General features: G+C 40.9%; 1 protein-coding gene across 3 annotated transcripts in view; it reads left to right on the forward strand.

Moving 5' to 3' along the window:
- The window catches only part of LOC139939630 (dynein axonemal heavy chain 7-like), a 114,502-nt gene that overhangs the window by 33,550 nt on the left and 59,426 nt on the right, over positions 1 to 21,526 (forward strand). For all 3 annotated transcript variants that reach the window (XM_071935672.1, XM_071935673.1, XM_071935674.1), the window contains 20 exons: positions 529 to 642; positions 1,559 to 1,708; positions 3,122 to 3,304; positions 3,906 to 4,085; positions 5,713 to 5,844; positions 6,904 to 7,125; positions 8,685 to 8,882; positions 9,553 to 9,708; positions 10,665 to 10,960; positions 11,863 to 12,079; positions 12,615 to 12,931; positions 13,452 to 13,707; positions 14,218 to 14,336; positions 15,393 to 15,573; positions 16,481 to 16,710; positions 17,341 to 17,530; positions 17,968 to 18,108; positions 18,602 to 18,805; positions 19,737 to 19,879; positions 20,736 to 20,987. In XM_071935672.1, the coding sequence (XP_071791773.1) occupies positions 529 to 642; positions 1,559 to 1,708; positions 3,122 to 3,304; positions 3,906 to 4,085; positions 5,713 to 5,844; positions 6,904 to 7,125; positions 8,685 to 8,882; positions 9,553 to 9,708; positions 10,665 to 10,960; positions 11,863 to 12,079; positions 12,615 to 12,931; positions 13,452 to 13,707; positions 14,218 to 14,336; positions 15,393 to 15,573; positions 16,481 to 16,710; positions 17,341 to 17,530; positions 17,968 to 18,108; positions 18,602 to 18,805; positions 19,737 to 19,879; positions 20,736 to 20,987 (3,881 nt within the window). The remainder of the gene's footprint in view (positions 1 to 528; positions 643 to 1,558; positions 1,709 to 3,121; positions 3,305 to 3,905; positions 4,086 to 5,712; positions 5,845 to 6,903; positions 7,126 to 8,684; positions 8,883 to 9,552; positions 9,709 to 10,664; positions 10,961 to 11,862; positions 12,080 to 12,614; positions 12,932 to 13,451; positions 13,708 to 14,217; positions 14,337 to 15,392; positions 15,574 to 16,480; positions 16,711 to 17,340; positions 17,531 to 17,967; positions 18,109 to 18,601; positions 18,806 to 19,736; positions 19,880 to 20,735; positions 20,988 to 21,526) is intronic.

Raw genomic sequence — 21,526 nt, forward strand, 5'->3', positions numbered from 1 at the left:
ATGAGTTGGGGTGGTTTTGAAAAGAATTGTTGGTTTCAGAACCACCCCAACTCATTGAGAGATATTCATTACATGCAAAGTTTCAAATCCTTCTTTGTGGAAGTGTCGTGGCTGAGCGGTTAAGATCACCGAATTCAAACTCTGGTGTTTCTGATCAGCAGTGTGTGGGTTCGAATCCCAAGCCGTGACACTTGTGTCCTTAAGCAAGACACTTAACCATTGCTTTGTCCTTCGGATGGGACGTAAAGCCATTGGTCCCATGTGCTGTGTAACGCATGTTAAAGATACCAGTGCACTTATCGAAAAGAGAAGGGGTTCGCCCCGGTGTTCCTGGCTGTGGCTGCTGTATGCGCCGTAGCACCCTGTAAACCCTTATAAGGTGTTAACTACTTGGGTCTCAAAATTCATCACTGCAATAATCTATTTTCTGAAAGTTTGTATATACTCAGCGCCTTGAGTACATTGTTTGGTAGATACATGCGCTGTATAAGACTTTGATATTATTATTATTATTTTCTCCGATACTAGGTGTATGAGATGATGATAGTCCGTCATGGTTTCATGATTGTTGGAGAGCCTTTTGGAGGCAAGACATCAGCCTACCGTGTACTCAGTAAAGCACTTGGAGACATTGCTGAAAAGGTAAAGAAAAATTTACAACATTCCAGTGTGCAACAACTTGAACGTGTGCAGCGTACTGCTTCTCGCCCTAAAACAATGGCGCGGTCAGCTTAGAGATTTCACAGAGAGATTTCTTGCTGTGTTCATTCATACTTAAATGCTTACATGGATTGTGTATATTAAACCTGAAGCCATCATGGAAAATATTGTTATCAACCCTCGTCATCCAGAATTCCTCACATTTCGTCACCTCTCTGCTCGCACCAAAGCTTTGTTTCACTCACCCTCTCCCAGTTTTTCCCCGCCTGTGGAATACCTTTTCTCCAGCGATTAGGGACTCGGCCGTTGCAATAGATCGATCCAGTAGGCTCTGCCCACGACGCACGTGTGAGCAAGAACACGTGGGGCTCTCCAATGCCTTTATGCACAACTCTGCCGCACGCGCCAAGATACGCGTATGTCGGACCTTATTGGTCGGACCTTCATTGCGGTGTGATGGTCAATACGCAATGGGGCGGAGTTTAGTGGATCGGTCTCATCTTGCGTGAACTCAAACTGTCCTTCCATTCAAGTAGTTAATTCCCTTTTCACAGTCTGTGCTTCCTCTGCCTTTTTGATCATGTACTCTAATGGGCCTATGTAGTGTAGTGTATTATTCTTTTGTAGTTTTGTATGCTTTGTACAGTTTGTCGCATCCTGTCACTGGCACCAAGGGGTCAATAAAGTACCTACACCATACATGTACTTGTTATGGTCATCTTAGCCCATTGTGTTTTTGTTTGTCTGGGCATACCTGCCATAAGGGTTTTGCTTTTCTGGTTTCCCCCCATTTCCAAATTTCCAATTACTGTTCGTTGTCATTGTTATTTAGATCATCTGTTGGAATGGAAATAAATGTTTTGAAATTTCCCTCTGATTTATCCGACTGTTTGTGTAGGGTCTGATGGAAGAGAACAAGGTGCAAATTATTGTCATCAACCCTAAGGCTATTACTATGGGTCAGTTGTATGGTCAGTTTGATCCAGTCTCCCATGAGTGGTCTGATGGTATTCTGGCTGTCAGCTACAGAGCCTTCGCCTCATCACTGGTAAGTAGCCCAATTGCAATAAGCCTTTTTGAGGTATGGCGGACATACAATGTTTTACGCGCGCGCCCCAAACGGGGGGCAACTCATAGATAGTGGGTGCGTTCGTTTAGCTTCCCTGGGTCGACCCCGGTGTATGGCGTTTTTTTTTTCCAAGACGAACGTAGGAAATTATCTGCACACCTTCCTCCTGGAAAAAAAAAAGGCCACACACTGGGGTCAACCTGGGGAAGCTAAACGAACGCACCCATAGAGTATAATACGTAGATCGGCCGCGCGTACATATGTGCCATAAGCCGCAGTAGTGTTGTAGCATTGTGTCATCTATATCTCAAAAAGTCTTATTAGGTTCCCTCCCATCGGTTTGTTACTATGTTTGACAAGAATTTCAAGGGCCAATGGCCTGTTTAGGTTATGATGGACACGACGGTCCTTTTTTGTTTAACAATATAAGTGTTGTTTTTTTAGTTTGAGATAAAGCCATTTCCCAGTAAGGGAGGGCGCTATTAAATCTCATTGTCGACGATAAATGGTTTGGAAGATGCACTCTGCATGTCGTCCTGTAAAACTCAAAAACGCTGAGTCTCACAATAACCTTTTGTTTGAAAAGCTGGATACAAAGTGAAGTGTTGTATTTCTGACTGACAACCACTTGAGCAAATTAATCAACCAACAGAACACTCTCATCTGCTCACAACCGGACTTTCACCTATGTTGCTCCCCAACTATGGAACAACCTCTCAGTATCCATTAGAAATTATAACTCTTTGCCAATGTTCAAGAAATCTCTTAAAACTTGTAAATCAAATGTTATATGTTGTAGTCTAGTTCCATTGGTTTGCTCACTTTACAGTGCTTTGATCTTGTCGAAAAAGGCACTTTAAAAATGCTCTGTTGTCTTGTATGGTATTGTGTGGCTTTCATCAATCAATAAACATTACAATATGAAATCTCATAATGTAAAATGAAAAGAAGGCAGTCCATCAAACTTAAACCCATTTATCTTAAAATGGTCTATTTAGGTATACTCCATTTGACCAAAACAGGTCTGTACATAACTACACTGTTTGGTTTGGTGTCAGGAGCTATTCAAAGGTCTGGTATTGTAAATAATTACTACATTTAGAAATAGCAAGTCATGGGGCAATAGGTCTTTTTCCCATGCTGGACCCACACTCTGGAATGACTTGCCTCTACAAATCCGCAATATTTCTAATATCAATACTTTCAAGGTTAAGTTAAAAACCACTTTGTTTACTCTCGCCTATGTGTAACTGGTCTATTTGTCTTATTTTCCTTGCTGTGTGTGGTTTCCCCTCCTGTGCGCCTTGAGCACCTCATTTTGGTGGATTCTGGCACCCTATAAATATTCTTTATTATTATTATTATTATTATTATTTTGATTCCTTTTTGTAGACCCCGGATCGTAAATGGCTGATCTTTGACGGCCCTGTCGATGCCATCTGGATTGAGAACATGAATACTGTACTGGATGATAACAAGAAACTCTGCCTCATGAGTGGAGAGATTATTCAGCTGGCACCAACAACTAATCTTATCTTTGAACCCATGGACTTGGAGGTGGCCTCTCCAGCTACTGTAAGTAGTAACCTAATTTATACCCAGACCAAATTTCATGCCTTGGGATACAGAATTCTGTGGTAAGAGGCATGAAATTATGTCCTGAAGTTATCACCACAATAATTCATGATTGTGGTTTTAGGGAGTCAGTTTAACAGGGCCCAATAGACCGATTGCCCTACACAACGTCACATGACCTGAGATGGGTATTAAACATCAACAAACACGGCGTATGGCATGTCAACGTGCGTTAAAAAGACATGATTACTGTTGCAATTTTTTGTTCAATAAAGACTCAATTCTCGAAATCACTGAAGAATATTCCGGAGTTTGTAACATGAGACCTGACTGGTGGCTGAACAATGGCAGTAATGGGTGAACACAGTTCCACCAACTAGGAAACTCCACCAGGGCTATTAAACCTTTGGGCTGTGACTGCTTTCTTCCTCCTTGTTATAGATACTCTTATGTCATTGGATGTGGGTGTCCCGCTGTGGTATGATCTTACATGTAACCGCATATGTTAGGCTGGCGCCCTCTCTTGATATCATGGCTCCACACAATGCCTTTCCTTTTTGTTATAATTTGATTGATACGTGCATCTATGTATGTACAATAGGTGTCCCGCTGTGGTATGATCTACATGGAACCGCATATGTTAGGCTGGCGCCCTCTGATGGTGTCGTGGCTCAACACCGTGCCTTCTTCACTGACTGACACTCACAAGAAGATGATTTCCGACATGTTTGATCGCATGATTCCAGCATCGCTGGAGTTCATACGCAAGAGTGGAGTTAAGGTAAGAAAGTGATTTATCTGAAATAGGCTGACTTCATATTGTTACTGCCAAAGTGTTTCACTCAAAATATGCCAGATTTTGATGAAGTTATCCAAATGTATATAAGCAAACCCTTTGGTACAATAATAATAATAGCAAATGCATTTCTATAGCGCCTAACACCTCCAAAAGAGAGTCTCTAAGCATGCTAAGCACTCAGAGGAAAACAAAAGAATAATTAAGTATACGATGAATTAAACAGACACAATAATAATACAATACAATGACATATAACAAGTGCATTTCTATAGCGCCTAACACCTCCAAAAGAGAGTCTCTAACCGCTCAAAGGAACAAAAGAATAATTAAGTATATGATGAATTAAACAGATATGTTTTGAGAAGAGTCTTGAATCTTGAGATAGTGGTGGCTTGTTTGATGTGTAGAGGGAGATTGTTCTACAATGTTGTTGAAGGATCCAAACTAAAATATTAACATGTTTTTTTACCAAATTTTCTTTCAACTTTAAAATCTGTTTCACTGATGTGATAGTGGCTCCGTCTTCTTTTCTGTTTTTAGAAATAATTCAATAGTAAATTATAGAATTTCAGGTCTGGAATTACACGGAGTCCATGTCCTCTGTTACCCTGGTCTTGGCTTAAGTGCCCCTTCAACATTTTCCTTTAGATCTTCCGGAAAATGCCCTTTGCAAAATAAAAAATGGCCTTGCCCCCTAAAATATGCAAATGTCTGCCTGGATTTGTTTCCCTATTCAGTATACATAGAAGTTTCAGCTTCATTAGGCGTCAATTCATTCATTCATCCAGTCGATGCGGAGCATCGGATGATGGCCCTCTAAACACATTGGTCCTCCATTGCTGTACGCAGCTCTTCCCATCATAGGCCAGAGTCCCGGCACAAGTTGTCCACATAGGTGGTTTGTGGTCTGCCTCGGGAACAGTGACCTTGAGTAGGGGCCCATAGCACAAGCTTGCTCACTGCCAGCTCAGCATGTCTGAGACAGTGACGTCAAGCTTTTGAGAAAATGGGTGAAAATCAGAGAGTAGCTTAAATCTGTTGTACCTGCTAAAATAAGTTTCTTCTCTCTGAGACAAAATTGTTTTTCTGTGAAACTAATTTCCCAAAAACTACAGCACGTAAGCAAGTAATATTTTAAGGGGAGCTTTCTACCATCATTAACTTCAAATCCTGTTAAATGTAAATCTGTAGAGTTTTGTATTTGTGTCGTACAAAAAATACTAACTGCATTTCCCCAGCCATGACGCTTATGTCCTTAAGCAAGACACTTAACCATTGCTTTGTCCTTCGGATGGGACGTAAAGCCAGTGGTCCCATGTGTTGTGTAAACGCATGTAAAAGAACCCAGTGCACTTATTGAAAAGAGAATGGGTTTGCCCCGGTATTCCTGGCTGTGGCAGCTGTATGCCCTGTAGCACTTTGTAAACCATTAAATGGTGCTAAGGATTAGGTCTTATATCTCAAACTTCGTCCCACTCCTTGCAGTAATAATACCTGGCGCTTTGTATCTTTTGGCATAAGGCTCATTATAAATACGGTTATTATTATTATTATTATTGCAATATGATGGTGTCTAACTCATCGTCTTGTTTCTACTTTCTTTCAACAGGAGCTGTCTCCAAGCAATGACACCAATATGGTTCAGAGCTTGATGAATCTAATGGACAGCTTAATGGATGAGTTTCATGATGAGGCTGCCGTTAGTAAGATGGATGAACGAGAAATCATCTCATGGATCGAGGTGAGAATACAAAGTCAGAGAGATACTAAATTGGTTTTCTTTCTCATGAGAGGGTTGTGGGTTCGAGTCCTGTTGTGACACTCGTGCCCTTGAGCAAGATGCTTAAAGGCACTGGACACTATTTGTAGTTACTCAAAATAGTTATTGGTATAAAAACTTACTCGGTATGAGCAAGGGAGAGCTGTTTGTAGTATAAAACATTGTGAGAAACGACTCCCTCTGAAGTGACGTAGTTTTCAAGAAAGAAGTAATTTTCCACAAATTTTATTTCAAGACCTCAGAATTAGAATTTGAGGTCTTGAAATCAAGCATCTGAAAGCACACAACTTTATGTGACAAGGATGTTTTTTTCTTTCATAGTTATCGTGTAACTTTGAAGTAACAAAGTTTTTGAGAAAGAGGTCATTACTCAATCAAATAACTTCAGGCATGGAACCTTATTTAGGCATCTGAAAGCACACAAGTTTGTGCAACAAGGGTGTTTTGTTTTTTTCATTGTTCTCTTGCAAATGTTCACAGATTTGGGGTATACCAAGTTAGAATACTGGTCTTTGACAACTCACGAATTTGGCCCAGTGCCTTTAACACCATTGAATCAATAGTAAGAAAAGAAATTTTAATTTAAAGGCAGTGGACACGTTTGGTGATTACTTAAAATAACTATCTGCATAAAACCTCACTTGGTAACGAGTAATGGGGAGAGGTTGATGGTATAAAACATTGTGAGAAAAGGCTCCCTCTGAAGTGACATAGTTTTTGAGAAAGAAGTAATTTTCAACGAATTTGATTTCAAAACCTCGTTTAGAATTTGAGGTCTCAAAATCAAGCATCTGAAAGCACACAACTTCGTGTGACAAGGGTGTTTTTTCTTTCATTATTAACTCGCAAGTTTGACGACCGGTTGAGCTTAAGTTTTCACAGGTTTGTTATTTTATGCATATGTTGAGATACACCAACTGTGAAGGCTAGTCTTTGAAAACTACCAATAGTGTCCACTGCCTTTAAAACTGTACTTTTTATGTATTTATTTACCAACAACTATCCTACCTTATTTTTCAGGGCATTTTCATGTTCTCATTCATCTGGTCTATCGGCGCAACCGTCGGCGTTGACGGCCGCAAGAAATTTGATTTCCTCTTCCGCGAGATCATGGATGGCGGTTTGTCCGAAGAGACTCGTAGCAAGTTTCATATCATCCAGTTTGTGGATCCACCTCTCAAGAACAAGACTGTTCCAATCCCGAAGGAGGGTACTGTGTATGATTACCGCTTTGTCAAAGAGGTAAGGGTCGTCTTTATTAAATGGATTGCACATAGCGTCAATGACGGCCATATTCCATGAAAAACAATGGAAAAGTGCACGCGTGTATGCGCTGCGCTCGACTCGCGGCCTGGTGCATGTTTCCCTCCATCCTACAATCAAGACTGTTTTAAGAGGAATATCAATTCCTATGTACCTTCAAATCCACTGGGTTCTTTCCACTTTAACCCCTTGAAGACGGAAGGCGGCTATGCCTGCTAATCTGGGTCCGGAATGCTGTGGACTGTGTATGTGGTCAGCCGTGGAATGCAGTCTGTAGCCAGCTGTAGGGAAACAAAGGCTGCTATGCAGTCATGCGTGTAAGCCGGGCATGGACTGTTCCGGCGTTCCACTAAGCTCCGCCCACCGCGCATGCATGACCGAGTTTGTCCGACCACAATCATTGCTGTGATTGGTCAAATGGGTGAACGCGCACAGTTTGATTGAGAGGCCGGATCGGTCCATTGAGGCCTGATAATACCGGCGTTAAGGGGTTAAATATCTTTTCTTCTTGTAGCCCCATACCGAGTGGCTTTTAAAAAGCCTTGTTTGGGGCAAACTTGCATGCACAAATTATTTTTAAAAAGCCTTTCACACGTGCCTGTTTCTTCAAAAAGATAGTGGTCAATGACATCATGTGCAATCCATCTATTAGGCATGATGTTCTTCCGACTTTAGTCTGAGTTTTGATTTGTTTGCAATTAGAAAGGTCAGTGAAAGAAGTCGAGGAACACAAAGGGAAAGGTCTTTGCTGACTTCTCAAAGTTGGAAACTGCATCCAACCTGAACCGCCTTAAAGCAACTTTGATAAAATGACCAAAGATCTAGGAAGATAGCATTTGAAAACTTGAAAACTAATTAATACTTAGTTTATTTTGTTACCTTTATTACACAAACATCAAAATATGTCACGGTGCAAAAGGGAAACCCTGAACATGCACTAATTGGGAACCCTTGATCACACATAACAGAGATGCCAAGTCCAGAGGCCAGCTATGCGTGAGTTTTTTCAAAGGTCACTTCTGCCTGTTGTGTCTACGCTAGTGGAGCGCATTGGACGAATTTGCGAATCGGGACAAACTTTTGCGCAGTAAGCGTTTTGCGCAATAAGCCAAATTTTAGCTGAACCTGCTGGGCGAGCAAAAGCGTGCGCAATCTGCAAATTTGCGCTCTGTTTGTAGGGCAGCTCAAGTTGATGATTCTGATAAACTGCGTGCAATCTGAAGATTGTGCAAACTTTGTAGATTGCGTTTTTTGTACACACGAGCGCAATTTGGCAATGCATTGTCGTTATTTTTTATTTTTTCCCAGTCTGGCCCCAATGCCTGAGAAAATGGTTGCTGTGCGTGCGAGCGAGAGACAGAGCACAAATGCGTGAGTCTCACACCTAATGCGTGAGACTTGGTAGGTCTGACATTAAAATACAACAAGCAGACAGAGACAACAACAGAAATTCAAAAATTGTAGGTACTATTCTGGGGCCACCCGGCGTAAATAAGAATGAATAAATAAACCATGACCAAATATTTTCCTCTTTATAGGGCATAGGTCGTTGGGAGCGTTGGACCGAAGAAATCAAAGATGCCGCTCCGATCCCGAAAGACGCCGAGGCCAATAAGATCATTGTCCCAACTATTGAGACAGTACGAGCCACAGCTCTGATGAACATGTTAGTCACACATCAGAAACCCTGCCTGTTTGTTGGTCCAACGGGTACTGGAAAGTCAGTCTATATCACGGTATGTATAGTCCCAATTCCCACCCATAAAAAAATACTTGATTTTATCCTGGGCCTAATTTCATGAAGCTTTTTAAGCATAAAATTTGGCTTGACAATTTTCTTTGCTAAGCAAAAACCAAGTGGGGCGCCAGTCACAACAGTGTAAACTTAATGTAATGTTTTGCTGGTTACTTGTTTCTGGTAAGCATTACTTTTTTTGTGCTTAGCAAGTTTTTGTGCTTACAGGGTTTATGAAATTGGGACCTGTTGGTTTTTAAAACTTGTACCCAAGTCACAGCAATGTTAAGTACATTCCACTTTGACTGGATGCCGGTTTCTATAAAGCAAGAAATCTCTGTGCTAACCAAACTTTTGTGCTTACAAGCTTGATAAAGTTTGCCCGTTGTGTTAAAAGAGGTCTTTCTCTGTAGTTTTACATGTTATTTTTCTTTACTTTTCATTCTCTGCTGCAATATTTGCTGTTGATTAAGCTTGACTAACCTAGACTAGTTAGCTTGACTAACTCTTGACTAACCTAGACAAGGAGGTTTCTATAGCAAGAAATTTCTGTGCTAGCCAAACTATTGTTCTTACCATCAGCGTTTAAAAAATTGGCCCATTGTGTTAAGAGATTTTCTTTTTGGTAGCTTCACATTTTATTTGTCAGTACTTTTCGTTCTCTATTGCAGGACTTTCTGTTGACTAAGCTAGACAAGGAGGTTTACAAGCCGATCATCATCAACTTCTCTGCTCAGACCAGCGCCAACCAAACCCAGAATATTATCATGTCTAAGCTGGACAAGAGACGTAAGGGTGTCTTCGGACCGCCATTTGGAAAGAAAACTGTGAGTCAACCATAGCATGTTGTTCTCAATACAATTTAAGTTGTGATATAATACAAATAATTATGTTGAGAAACCTCCTTTGCAGATCACGCCCGATTTCAAGCAACCATCACATGGGCTCTGAATCCAATCTTGTTGAAGTCCACTCAGGGCTAGCAAATCAACATTTCATTATTCATTCATGTTTAATCATGGGGGCCATCATTGAGCAAGTTCGATCAGGGTACAATCGTCAACCAGTGGTTAGTTTGTGACGTACGAAGCGCATGCGCGCTGAAATAAAAGTGCAAACGACTCTAGTGGTTGTCTATTGACCGTATGTGAAATAGTAACTGGTCCTCTCTGCTTGCAGCACTGTGACATGACTAATTGCTATTGGTAACCAACCATGCGACCAACCTCGACCAGCCTCGAGTGGATGGTCGCGAATAGTCGACTAGACTGGTCCAACTATCGTTGACTAACGCGGGTTCGATCAGAGTTAGTCAAACTATGGTTAACTATGGTCGTTGATTGAACCTGCTCATTGATGAAGTGCAAGCTTCAGGCATGATGCCTGGTTCCATGTTATGGGCCCATGCAATAAGTTGAATGACCTTTTTTTACTGTGTTCTTTCCCTGTGACATTTGATACTCCTTATCATCAGCTGTGTCTGCGATAAATTTACCGTGAGCAATATTTTGATTTAATCTTGGGGAAATCTGTGTTGGGCAGCACAGTGTATTTTGCTCAGAGTTCATATACACTCAAGCCTTGCACAGTTTGAAACATGCCTACTCTAGTCTGAATTCCAATTTTTTTTCTCCTTGCAAAAATCAAAATAATTGCGATTGAACAGCCTAAAATAAATAAAGCATACATTATGTGTACATGTAGGTCAGCCTTTGTACTCAATATAATATTGCCACTATTTTCCACGGACCAAATATCATGTCTGTTGAAATTTCTTTTCCAGATTGTCTTCGTTGACGACTTGAACATGCCGGCCAGGGAGGAGTATGGCGCCCAGCCTCCCATTGAACTTCTCCGCCAGTGGCTTGACCACTGGAACTGGTACGAACACAAGGAGTGTATGGCCATGAAACTGACGGACATCCAGCTGATGGCCGCGATGGGACCGCCCGGAGGTGGACGTAACGTCATCACGGCGCGTTTCCTACGTCATTTCAACACCATCACCATTAATGAGTTTGACGACGACACTATGGATACCATCTTCCAGAAGATTATGTCTTGGCATATCTCATCCAGGTGAGCCAAATTCTTGTTTTGTGTGTGGCGAGAGAAAGAAAGATAAAAGCTTAAGTTATATATTGCTGGCTCAGCACTATAAGGTCATTAAAGACATTGGACACTATTGGTAATTGTCAAAGACCAGTCTTCTCACTTGGCGTATCTCAACATGTGCATAAAATATCAAACATGTGAAAATTTGAACTCAATTGGTCGTTGGAAGTTGCGAGATAATAATGAAAGAAAAAACACCCGTGTCACACAAAGTTGTGTGCTTTCAGATGATTGATTTTGAGACCTCAAAATCTAAATTGACCCAAGCTCTAGTGCTGTCAGCAGCAGAGTATGGGTTCAATACCTGGTCAAGACACTTGTGCCCTTCAGCAGGGCACTTAATCGTCATTGCTTTGTCAAAAGTTGGGAAGTTAGTGCATTCTGCTCTACCAACCTGACTCCTAGTGGATGATACCCATGCCAGCCATGCCTACATCCTTGCGGACTGTGAAGGGGGTAACCCTGTTTCAGACCCAGGAGTAGGTAGCAACATGCCCTTGGTGGAAATTGATTGGGTTGGAAAGACTTTTTAGAAACTAAGGAGTTAGGGAGACATTTTGTGTTCAAACATATTTTCATGTAGCACTCACCTTGAAGTGTACCCCTCACCTTGAAGTGGCCGTTCCTGGCATTGTGATGATAGGTGATATCACATTAAAACAATTAAAATGAAATTGTAGAGTGACAAAAGAAATGCTTTGTAAAAAAAACACCTTGCATATGCCACCATAAAGTAACATCCACATAGCAAACTTGTCTACCCCACTCATACAAGCATTTTCTTGTTTGCCATCAATATTTTATTTTGATATGAATTTTTTCTTCTTCCACTTTACTTAAACCAATTTTCATCTTAACCTTTCCAGGGGTTTTGCCAAAGAGTTTGCGCCCGTAGCTGCTCAGATCGTCAACGCCACTACCCAGGTGTACAAAGCAACGATGGCCAACCTGTTACCTACCCCAGCCAAGTCTCATTATCTCTTCAATCTACGAGACTTTGCGCGTGTGATTCAAGGAGTTTTACTGTCTGTACCGGACTATTTTGAAACTCCAGCAGTTATGAAGAGGCTCTGGGTGCACGAGGTAAAGATTTTTGGGGGTTGATTTTTTTTTTTTTCTTCAGATATTATTTTTCATAATTCGGGGTTGAACAAAGACAAATTAAATAGAGCGGGATTTGAACCAACGACCTCTGGTATAACATGCCGGCGCTCTACCAGCTGAGCTATGTTGGCAGTCTCCCTATGTTATCAATATCTTTGTATAGGGGTGCCAGTCAGAAGCCACGCAACCGTTAATTGCCATGTAGCCAGGGATCACATCCAAGTTAATGATACAACCTGGGGAGCAGCAGCCAGGGGAACTGCAGCTTTCTTGTTTCAAATATCAAGTTAACTTTCTTCATCCATCTGTGATGGAAAGTGAGGGTGATTAAAGATTTAAACTACAAATGAAACCTTGTGACCTTGCGCTTATTGTTTGTTGTCTCTTGGCCAAGACCCTATCAGTTTTATATGGCCATTTGAGACCTTGTCACCTAGTCTTTCATACCCATATTTCAACCAATAAGACGGCCTCAACTATAATAAATGATCCTTTGTTTTTAATATACAACCAGGTGTTCCGTGTTTACTATGATCGTCTCGTCGACGATAGCGACCGTAGTTGGCTGGTCAAGTTCATGCAAGATGTCACCGGCACCCACCTGAAGGAGGACTTCAACAAACTCTTCGCCCATCTCGATTTTGACGAGGACGGCAAAGTTGTCGAGGACGACCTCAGAAGTCTCCTGTTCTGCGACTTCACCGACCCAAAGAATGAGAACAAGAACTACATTGAGGTGATGCAAGTGGAGCAGTTGAGGAAGATTGCCGAGAGCCATCTTGACGAGTTCAACAACCTCAGCAAGAAACCCATGAATCTGGTTCTCTTCAGGTAAACCCATACTGATTATCTTTTCCCCCCTAACGGTTTGCTCAGTGATAGAGCAAGTCACGTTATTACCAAGTTGAGCCCTAAAGAATGTGGTCAGTACTTGAATAGTTGATAATTCTATTTTGGGCTGCATTTTTGCGGTCTAACCAATAACTGTTTTGGTTGAATTTGCCATTGGTTAATCACTGCGCCGCAGGTCACCGTGGTCCCATGGTTAGACTTTATGACTTGCAACTACAAGGTTGTGGATTAGAATCCTACCAAGTAACCAGCTGATTACACAATGATTAGAATAGGTACTGAATCACAATTTCTTGATTTGTGCAATTCATAATCATAGATGTTAAACCGATATTTGTTCATGAGAGAGTTTGGCTATTGCCAGTGTGGCGTTTATATCCCCTTGTTTGAGTTTGCCAAGTTCCCTTGACTACAGTATCTGTCCAATGTTTTATTTTTTTTGTTAAGTAAAAAATTAATATTCAATATGACCTTTACTTTTATGATGTTACTCTTACAGATTTGCTTTGGAGCATGTCTCGCGTATCTCCCGTATCATCAAGCAGCCTCGTGGCCACGCCCTGTTGGTGGGCGTCGGCGGCAGCGGTCGTCAGTCCCTGACCCGTCTAGCCGCTCACATGGCTGAGTATGAGCTGTTCCAAGTGGAGATTGGTAAGAGCTACACCATGATAGAATGGAGGGAAGATCTGAAGATGATTCTTAGGAAGTCTACGGAAGGAGAGCAGCATGGTGTGTTTCTGTTCAGCGATACTCAGGTATGTAACAAAGATCCAAATTAAAAACTGAACGCTTGGTCTTTTATACAATTTTAACGGTTCGAATATGACCTTAGGCGGGAGCTTTGAATGTGGATTGGGTTTTCAGTTCCTACTTGATTGCATTGGTTTTCTCCATTTGGAGCTTTCCCTCCACACCTAAAACTTAACATTTTTTGTTTCCAGCTGTTGGATTTTTAAAAACAATTTATGCAAGTCGCCAGACACACAAAGCCTGAAGGCCACTTCAAGGTGTGGGCTACAATTATTTGTTTCCAGAGGCCATTGTCACCTACACCTAGGTGGTATTCGAAGAGCTACTATTGGCTGAGAGTCACGCGCAGTGCGTTCACACGTGCGTTTTTACATTGTTTTACATCAAAGATGGCGGTCGATGACGCATTCTGCAACCCATCTATTGGAAAATGAGTGATTCACAAAACTGAGTTTGACCTTTAAACCCTTGTTTACAATGACCTCCTCCTTAACTATTTTGTCTGTTTGTTCCAGATCAAGCAAGAGTCCTTCTTAGAGGACATCAACAACCTCCTGAACGCCGGTGAGGTTCCCAACCTCTACCCCAATGATGAAAAAGCAGAGATCTGTGAAAAGATGAGACTGATTGATAGGTGAGTCCAGCCAATCAAAATCAGGGACAAACTTAGGTCAACCAATCAATAGCCACTCTGTAAAATAGACTCCCTACTACCTGACTACCTCATGTACAAAATTCAAAATTCAGTTAAAATACCTACTTTTTTCGTAATTGTGAACTTAACCAGTCTGTTGTTTTCGTTCCTGCAATTTTGGCTTTGCTCTCAGTCGCGCCAGGAATGTCAAGTCTGAACAGACGTGGCGTGTTATAAATGTTCATTTTTATATTAGTAATCTGTGAACTTATGGGTTAAAGTAAATCAATGAAGATTTTTCAGATTTGATTAGGCATTAAAATCATTGATTAGTGCAACAAGGTCGTATCTTTGAAATTAGTAATATGTGAAAGGCAAGGTATGGATCAATGCCAAAAGGTTGTATTTAACTTAAAATCACCTTAATGTACAGGCAAAGTTAATGGTTGTGTGATAAACGTTGTTGAAAGTGTTTTCGCTCAAAGTATGGCTTTGTTTCAGAAGCTTGTTATTATAGGTTTTCTCGGCCAATTTCGGAAAATAGCAGCCAATTTAACCATCAAGCTAGGGGTCGTTCAATTTCGTTTTATGATTAGTCAATTGTAATGTTGCGTCATTCGATTTAACAAAATAATCATTCAATTTAACAATTCATCAAAGCAGCATTCAAATTCGCAGTCGCTTCTTGAGGCGTGTGTGTCCCAAAAAAGAATGTCAATACGCTAAATGGAACAGAGTGCTAAAGGAAATTGACTCAACTCTGAAACGAAAATTGAATGGCCAAATTCTGAATTTGAAACGCGGAAACAACTGGAGAGGCAAAACAGCTTTAATTCGAACGCATGAAAATGAAATTGGCTGCTCATTTGCCGAATTTGACTGAGAAAACCTATATTATGGTGTATGTTGTGTTGGCGAACAGCATCCATTCACACAAACACTTGATTATTTGAACCCATCATCATCTAGATGAACGATTCTCTTTGGCACTGTGTGAATTTAAAACCATAAGCAGTTTGAAATGCCATTCTGAAATTGTTCTTTTTATGTCTGCAGACAAAGAGAGAAGTCCAAGCAGACTGATGGCACACCCCTGGCTCTATTCAACATGTTCATCCAGCGTGTACGAGAGCAGATGCATATCGTCTTGGCAATGAGCCCCATCGGAGATGCCTTCAGAAACAGACTCCGAAAATTCCCTTCGCTCGTCAATTGCTGTACCATTGATTGGTTCCAGGTAAACCTACATATAGTAATAATAATAACTATTTGTAATGTGCCAAAGGATACAAGGTGCTGTAGAAAGTAGGAAAACAAGACAGTACAAAGATGCTGTCGACCAGCTACAGACATAGGGAATAGTATTGGTGTGTTTTGGTAAACTTTGGGCATGTCATGGCTGAGCTGATCGGACTCGAGCTTCTGTTGAGCAGAGTGTGGGTTCGAGTCCTTAAGCTTGACACTTGAGTCCTTAAGCAAGACACTTAGCCATTGCTGCGATCTTCAGATGGGACGTATAGCTGTAGGTCACGTGCGTTGTTCTAAAAACACATGTAAAAGACCCCAGTACACACTCATCACAAAGAGAAGGTGTTTGCCCTGGTGTGTCTGGCAGTGTGGCTATCTTCAATCATGAAGTCTGTACTTTGTACTGGTGTGTCTTGTTCAACTTTGGGTGTTGTCGTGGCCAAGGGGGAGAAGAGCACTGGATTCAAATTCGGGTTTTTCTTTTCAGCAGAGTGTGGGTTCAAGTCCTAGTCGTAACACCTGTGTCCTTAAGCAAGACACATTATTGCTGCGCCCTTCGGATGGGACCTTTAAGCAGTTGGTCCTGTGTGATGTGTGTTGCATGTAAAAGACTCTAGTGCACTTATCAAAAAGGGAAGATTAGATTAGATTAGATTAGATTAGATTTATTTATTTGTCCACGTTAAAAACATAGAAACTTGACATCCACTGGCCAAAAACTATAAAAATTACAAAAAGTTAAGTTAGAAATACAAAGCAACAACAGACAAAAAACCTGCACACTAACAAAAATGCACTAGCCAAAACAATGCCAACGGGTCACAAGGGTGTTATTTAACCAACACATCCACAGAAATAATGTTCATGTTTTGTTTTCTTCCCCAATCCACTTGTAGTCATGGCCCGAGGATGCGTTGCAGGCTGTAGCAGCTCGCTTCCTTGACGACATCGAGATAGATGATGACATCAGACAGGGTTGTATCAACATGTGTAAGAGGTTTCACACAACGACACGCATGCTCTCTGAACGTTTCCTCAGCGAACTGGAGAGACACAATTACGTCACCCCAACATCCTACTTAGAGCTAATCAACACCTTTAAGTCATTGCTGGGAAAGAACAGAAAGTAAGTGACACAACTTTACTCTAATTGAATTACAGTTTAATATTTACTAATGCAAAGACACTATTGATTTGACCTTCACTTAAAAGACCTAGAACAATTATCAGCAAGAGAAGGGTTTCGTCTTGATGATTTCTTGTGTCGCCAAGCAGTAGCGGCGTATGACAGCCGTTCTGAAGACGCACTGTCCCCGGTGGCACCTTAAATATTTATTAATCTAAGAGAACAATGAATTAAACATTTGACAGTTATAAAACCGTACCTTTTCAGTTTTGGCCACTTCCACCGAAGTTAAGCTTACTAACTATTCTTTTTTATGGAACTTGGGCAAGGTTACAGTGCTGAATGCACATCGCTTTAAAGTAAAAAACAAATAGTTTTCTTTGTCCTTTTTTTTTTTACAATACAACTCATGCCTGATATCCATGAACTTTTTAAAAGAGTGATTGACCGGGGATTTTGTTCACAGAATTCAGGATAGTAACAAGTAGACGGTGTTAAATACACATCGGTGTATGGGTAACAAATAAATTATATTTATATTAAACCTGTTTCTGATGCACCACCTTTGAAAGTGTTCTTGCTCCAAACCAACCCTGGCTAATGGCCTTGTTTTCTTTCTCCCTCTTTCAGTATTGTGTACCGCAACAAGAAGCGTTATGAAGTAGGTCTTGAGAAACTACAGAATGCTGCCTCTCAGGTCTCCACTATGCAGAAAGAGCTAGAAGAACTTCAGCCGCAGTTGGTTGTCGCCAGTAAAGAAGTCGACGACATCATGATTATTATTGAACGAGACTCGGTGGAAGTGGCCAAAACTGAAAAGGTACGTTGTTGCCGCCCTCCAAATAATTGCACTCTCTAAGTTAAAGGGTTTGGGTACATTTTGTAAGCCATAAAATACAAACGTCCACAGATTTACATTAAACTCACACAGTTTAAAGATAATAATGCTAGAAAGCTTCCCTTAAAATATTACTTACTGGGGTGCTGTTATTGTTTTTGAGAAATTAGTAAAACAATGTCATGAAAATAAACGCGACTCTATTGAAAACATTGCTCTGTGATTTTCACTTTTTTTCTAAAACACTTGGCGACTAATGAAGCTGAATCTTCTACAGGTAAATTAAGTTATTTTCATCTTCATTCCCAGTGAGTAGGGATTCATGTGTGACCAAAAGCTTGATCTACAAAAGGTACCAAACCTTTTAAGGGCAACTATATTTGCATAATAATGACTTTATTGTACTGTCGTTTTCTTAGATTGTGAAAGCAGATGAAGAAATAGCTAACAAGCAAGCTATGGCGGCCAAAGCAATTAAAGATGAGTGTGACGCAGAGCTCTCCGAAGCGATACCCATCTTAGAAGCTGCTCTATCTGCCCTGCAGACCCTCACACCACAGGTAAATAATAGTAACACTAGGTTCTTATATAGCGCTTTATCAGACCCCTAAGGGCTGTATTAACGGGCTCAGTGTTATTTCCTGCAAGATATGTGGAGCTACGTTTTGAATTATGAGAACTATTCCATTAAAGCACCCGTGCAAGGGAAGTGCTGAAAAAAAACAATGCTGATAGATGGATTGCACATGAATGTCAATGCATTGACCACCATCTTTGTTAACAAAACAATGGAAAAGTGTACGCATGTATGCATTATGTGCTGCGCAAAACTCTCAGCCAATGATAGCCTTTCATGTATGCACAACTCATCATCGATGGTGGTCATCACAAGTTTTTTTTTCCTTCTAACCAAAAGTGACTCCTCTGCCTTCACGCTTGTCGTGTCAAAATGCAAAATTTTTGCGCAAACAAACTATCCACAAGCAGTCTGACTACCCCAAGTATGACGTCATTGACTGTAAACAACCCAACATTATATCATCGTTCCCACAGGATGTAACTGTTGTGAAGACAATGAAAAACCCACCGGCTGGAGTCCGTCTGGTCATGGAGGCTGTCTGTATTCTGAAGAGCATGAAACCCGACCGCGTACCAGATCCATCAGGCTCAGGCAAGAAGATCGAAGACTACTGGCCACCTAGCAAGAGGTTGCTTGGAGATATGAAGTTCCTGCAGTCGCTCCATGACTATGATAAGGTAGATATTTAACTAAGGGGCCAATCAAAATTGTTGATGTTTACAAATATTGATTTAATTTTTTCAAAATTGTGGGTGGGTGGGTCGAAAGAAATATAAAAAAATCAAAAATCATTTTAAATTAAAAAACCATAGAGGCTGTCAGCTCGTTCACAAGATGGATGACATCATAGTCAAATTAATTGATTCAGGTGACCGATGCAGGACGCCGGCCACAAGCTCTTTAGTGTGAGAAAAGTCTGATTCGGGATGTAACACATTCGGTAGTGTGCATTCAGTAGATGGGAGAGGGGGTAGAAGCTCTCGTTCATGACGACAACGCAGTTTAGCATCTGCATCTGCTGCTCTTGCCACATCAGCTGAAGCAGATCCAGCTTGCACTGCAGCTTACCAGGCTGTCCTATGCTTAGCTGTACTTTCCCATTGATGGACATTAATGCCAGCAGCCTTGAGAATTTCTTTCAATTTTGCAAAAACGTTCAAAAACCATTCAAAAACATTGTATCTCTGCGTCTTTCTGTTTTGTGTGTTCATCAAGGCTATTCTATGAGAGATACAACTACTCAACACCTTCAAACGTAAAATAAGTGTTATTCATAAATACCTCAGCTCAGACAGTTTCGCTATTCCTATTGGTGGAGAGCGCGTCATGTGGGTGTGTATAAACGTTTGTTTATGACCAGTAAAAAGTGTTGAAACATGGGCGTGACACGCGAGCTTGCACATGTTCTTATAAGACAGTTTCTTCATTCCTATTGGTCGAGAGCAATGGCTGAAACAGTTGTGCCACATCATGCGATACGCGATACACGATATAAGTCATAGGTCCAAACCCCATTCTCATAAATGTTTGTTTGCTCATCCCAAAACTTAAGATTGTAATTCCACAAATTTTATTTTAAAACTTGTTGTTTTTTGTTTACACTTTCAGGATAACATTCAGCCAAGCATCATCAAGGTGATCCGTTCCAAGTACATCACCAACCCTGACTTTGTCCCAGACAAGATTAGGAATGCCTCCACTGCAGCCGAAGGTCTCTGTAAATGGGTCCGCGCTATGGATTCTTACGACAAGTAAGTCACTTACAAATATGTGATGAGCTCTGAAAATGAGTCACAAGGGGGGAAATTAACTTATTAGATTTTATACATAGCTGAAAAGAGCATACAACAAGCTTCATTTTGACATATCTCACACACTTGTGTGATGTTTGGTTCAAAAGTTATGACCTTTTGAAAAATAGATTATGTCATAATCTGAAAAAACTCATACTGGAGAAACAGCCCGTTTAATAAAAACATCAACTATTGATGTCTAAGGGATGAACAAAAAGAACAGTATGCTTTATTCTTTATTTATTATATGGAAACGCAAATAAGTGGGATTTCGGAGAGTCAGAAAGGCCGTGACTGGAAAGTGAGCCCCCAATAAACACAAAACAAAAATTGTAATTACTCAAAATATTAATTGGCATAAAAATTACTGGGTATCAAGCAATGGAGAGCTGTTGCTGGTATAAAACATTGTGAGAAACGGCTCCCTCTGAAGTGACATAGTTTTTGAGGTAATTTCTCACTAAAATATTTGAATCTGAGGAAGACTTCAGGCCTGAAGCCTTTATCAGCTTTCTGAAAACACACTCATTTCTGCAACAAGGGTGTTTTTCTTTCACTATTTCCTTGCAACATCGATCACCAATCGAGCCCAAATTTCCACAGATTTGTTATTTTATGTTGGTATACACCTAGTATGACTACTGGTCTTTGACAATAACCAAACATGTCAAGTGCCTTTAAGAGGACATAGGGGTGCACTTGTCTCGGAAAATTGTTATAGCAAACAACTTCATTTTAAGTCTATCTTTCCAAAGATGTATTCCATTAGAGTACATAAACTCAAGTTAAATTCATTGTTTCTTTTTCACCACAGAGTGGCCAAGGTTGTAGCCCCCAAGAAGCTAGCCTTGAAGGCAGCCGAGAGTGAGCTACGTGTCGCCATGGAAGGATTGGAGAAGAAACGAGCCGTCTTGAAAGAGGTCCAAGACAAACTGAAGAAGCTCGAGGATAAACTGGAGGCCAACAAGAAGAAGAAGATTGATCTGGAGAACCAAGTTGACCTTTGCTCCAAGAAGCTGGACAGGGCGGAGCAACTTATTGGTGGACTCGGTGGAGAGAAGGACAGGTAAGGTTTCAAGCGAGAAAGTTCTAGAGAAGTGGAGAAGGGCGTGGTAGACTGGGTTTTAAATATGGAACAGAATTGTTTGTTAGATAGCTTGTCTAGCAGTTGGGAGGTATAGGGTATTCTCAGAGAGAGCAACTTATTGATGGGCTGGGTGGAGAGAAGGACAGGTAAGGTGTGCAGTGGAAAGATTTAGAGAAGTTGATTAGGGTGTGGTTGACTGAGTTTACAAGGTGAAACATAGTTGATTGTCAGGCCTATTGGTTATGGTAGGAATAGCTTGAGCAGTGTGGAGATCTGGGGATGGTGTTCGTTAAAGGTTGTAAAAAGTTCTTTTTGAAAAAATAGAATAACTGTTGCAAATTGTTTACCAACCAAAAGAACCTATGGTATAAATACAAGAAAATAATTAATGGCCTGGCGTTTTAAGCCTGGCCAGAGTCTTTCTTGAGGACTTTTTTTACTTTGCTAAAGCAGCCAGGTCCAAATCGTCAGGCCATCAACTATTTTTTGTGCAAAATTTCTTTTTGGTTAAACAATAG

Source organism: Asterias amurensis, chromosome 7 (genome assembly GCF_032118995.1).
Source record: "Asterias amurensis chromosome 7, ASM3211899v1".
Taxonomy (NCBI): domain Eukaryota; kingdom Metazoa; phylum Echinodermata; class Asteroidea; order Forcipulatida; family Asteriidae; genus Asterias; species Asterias amurensis.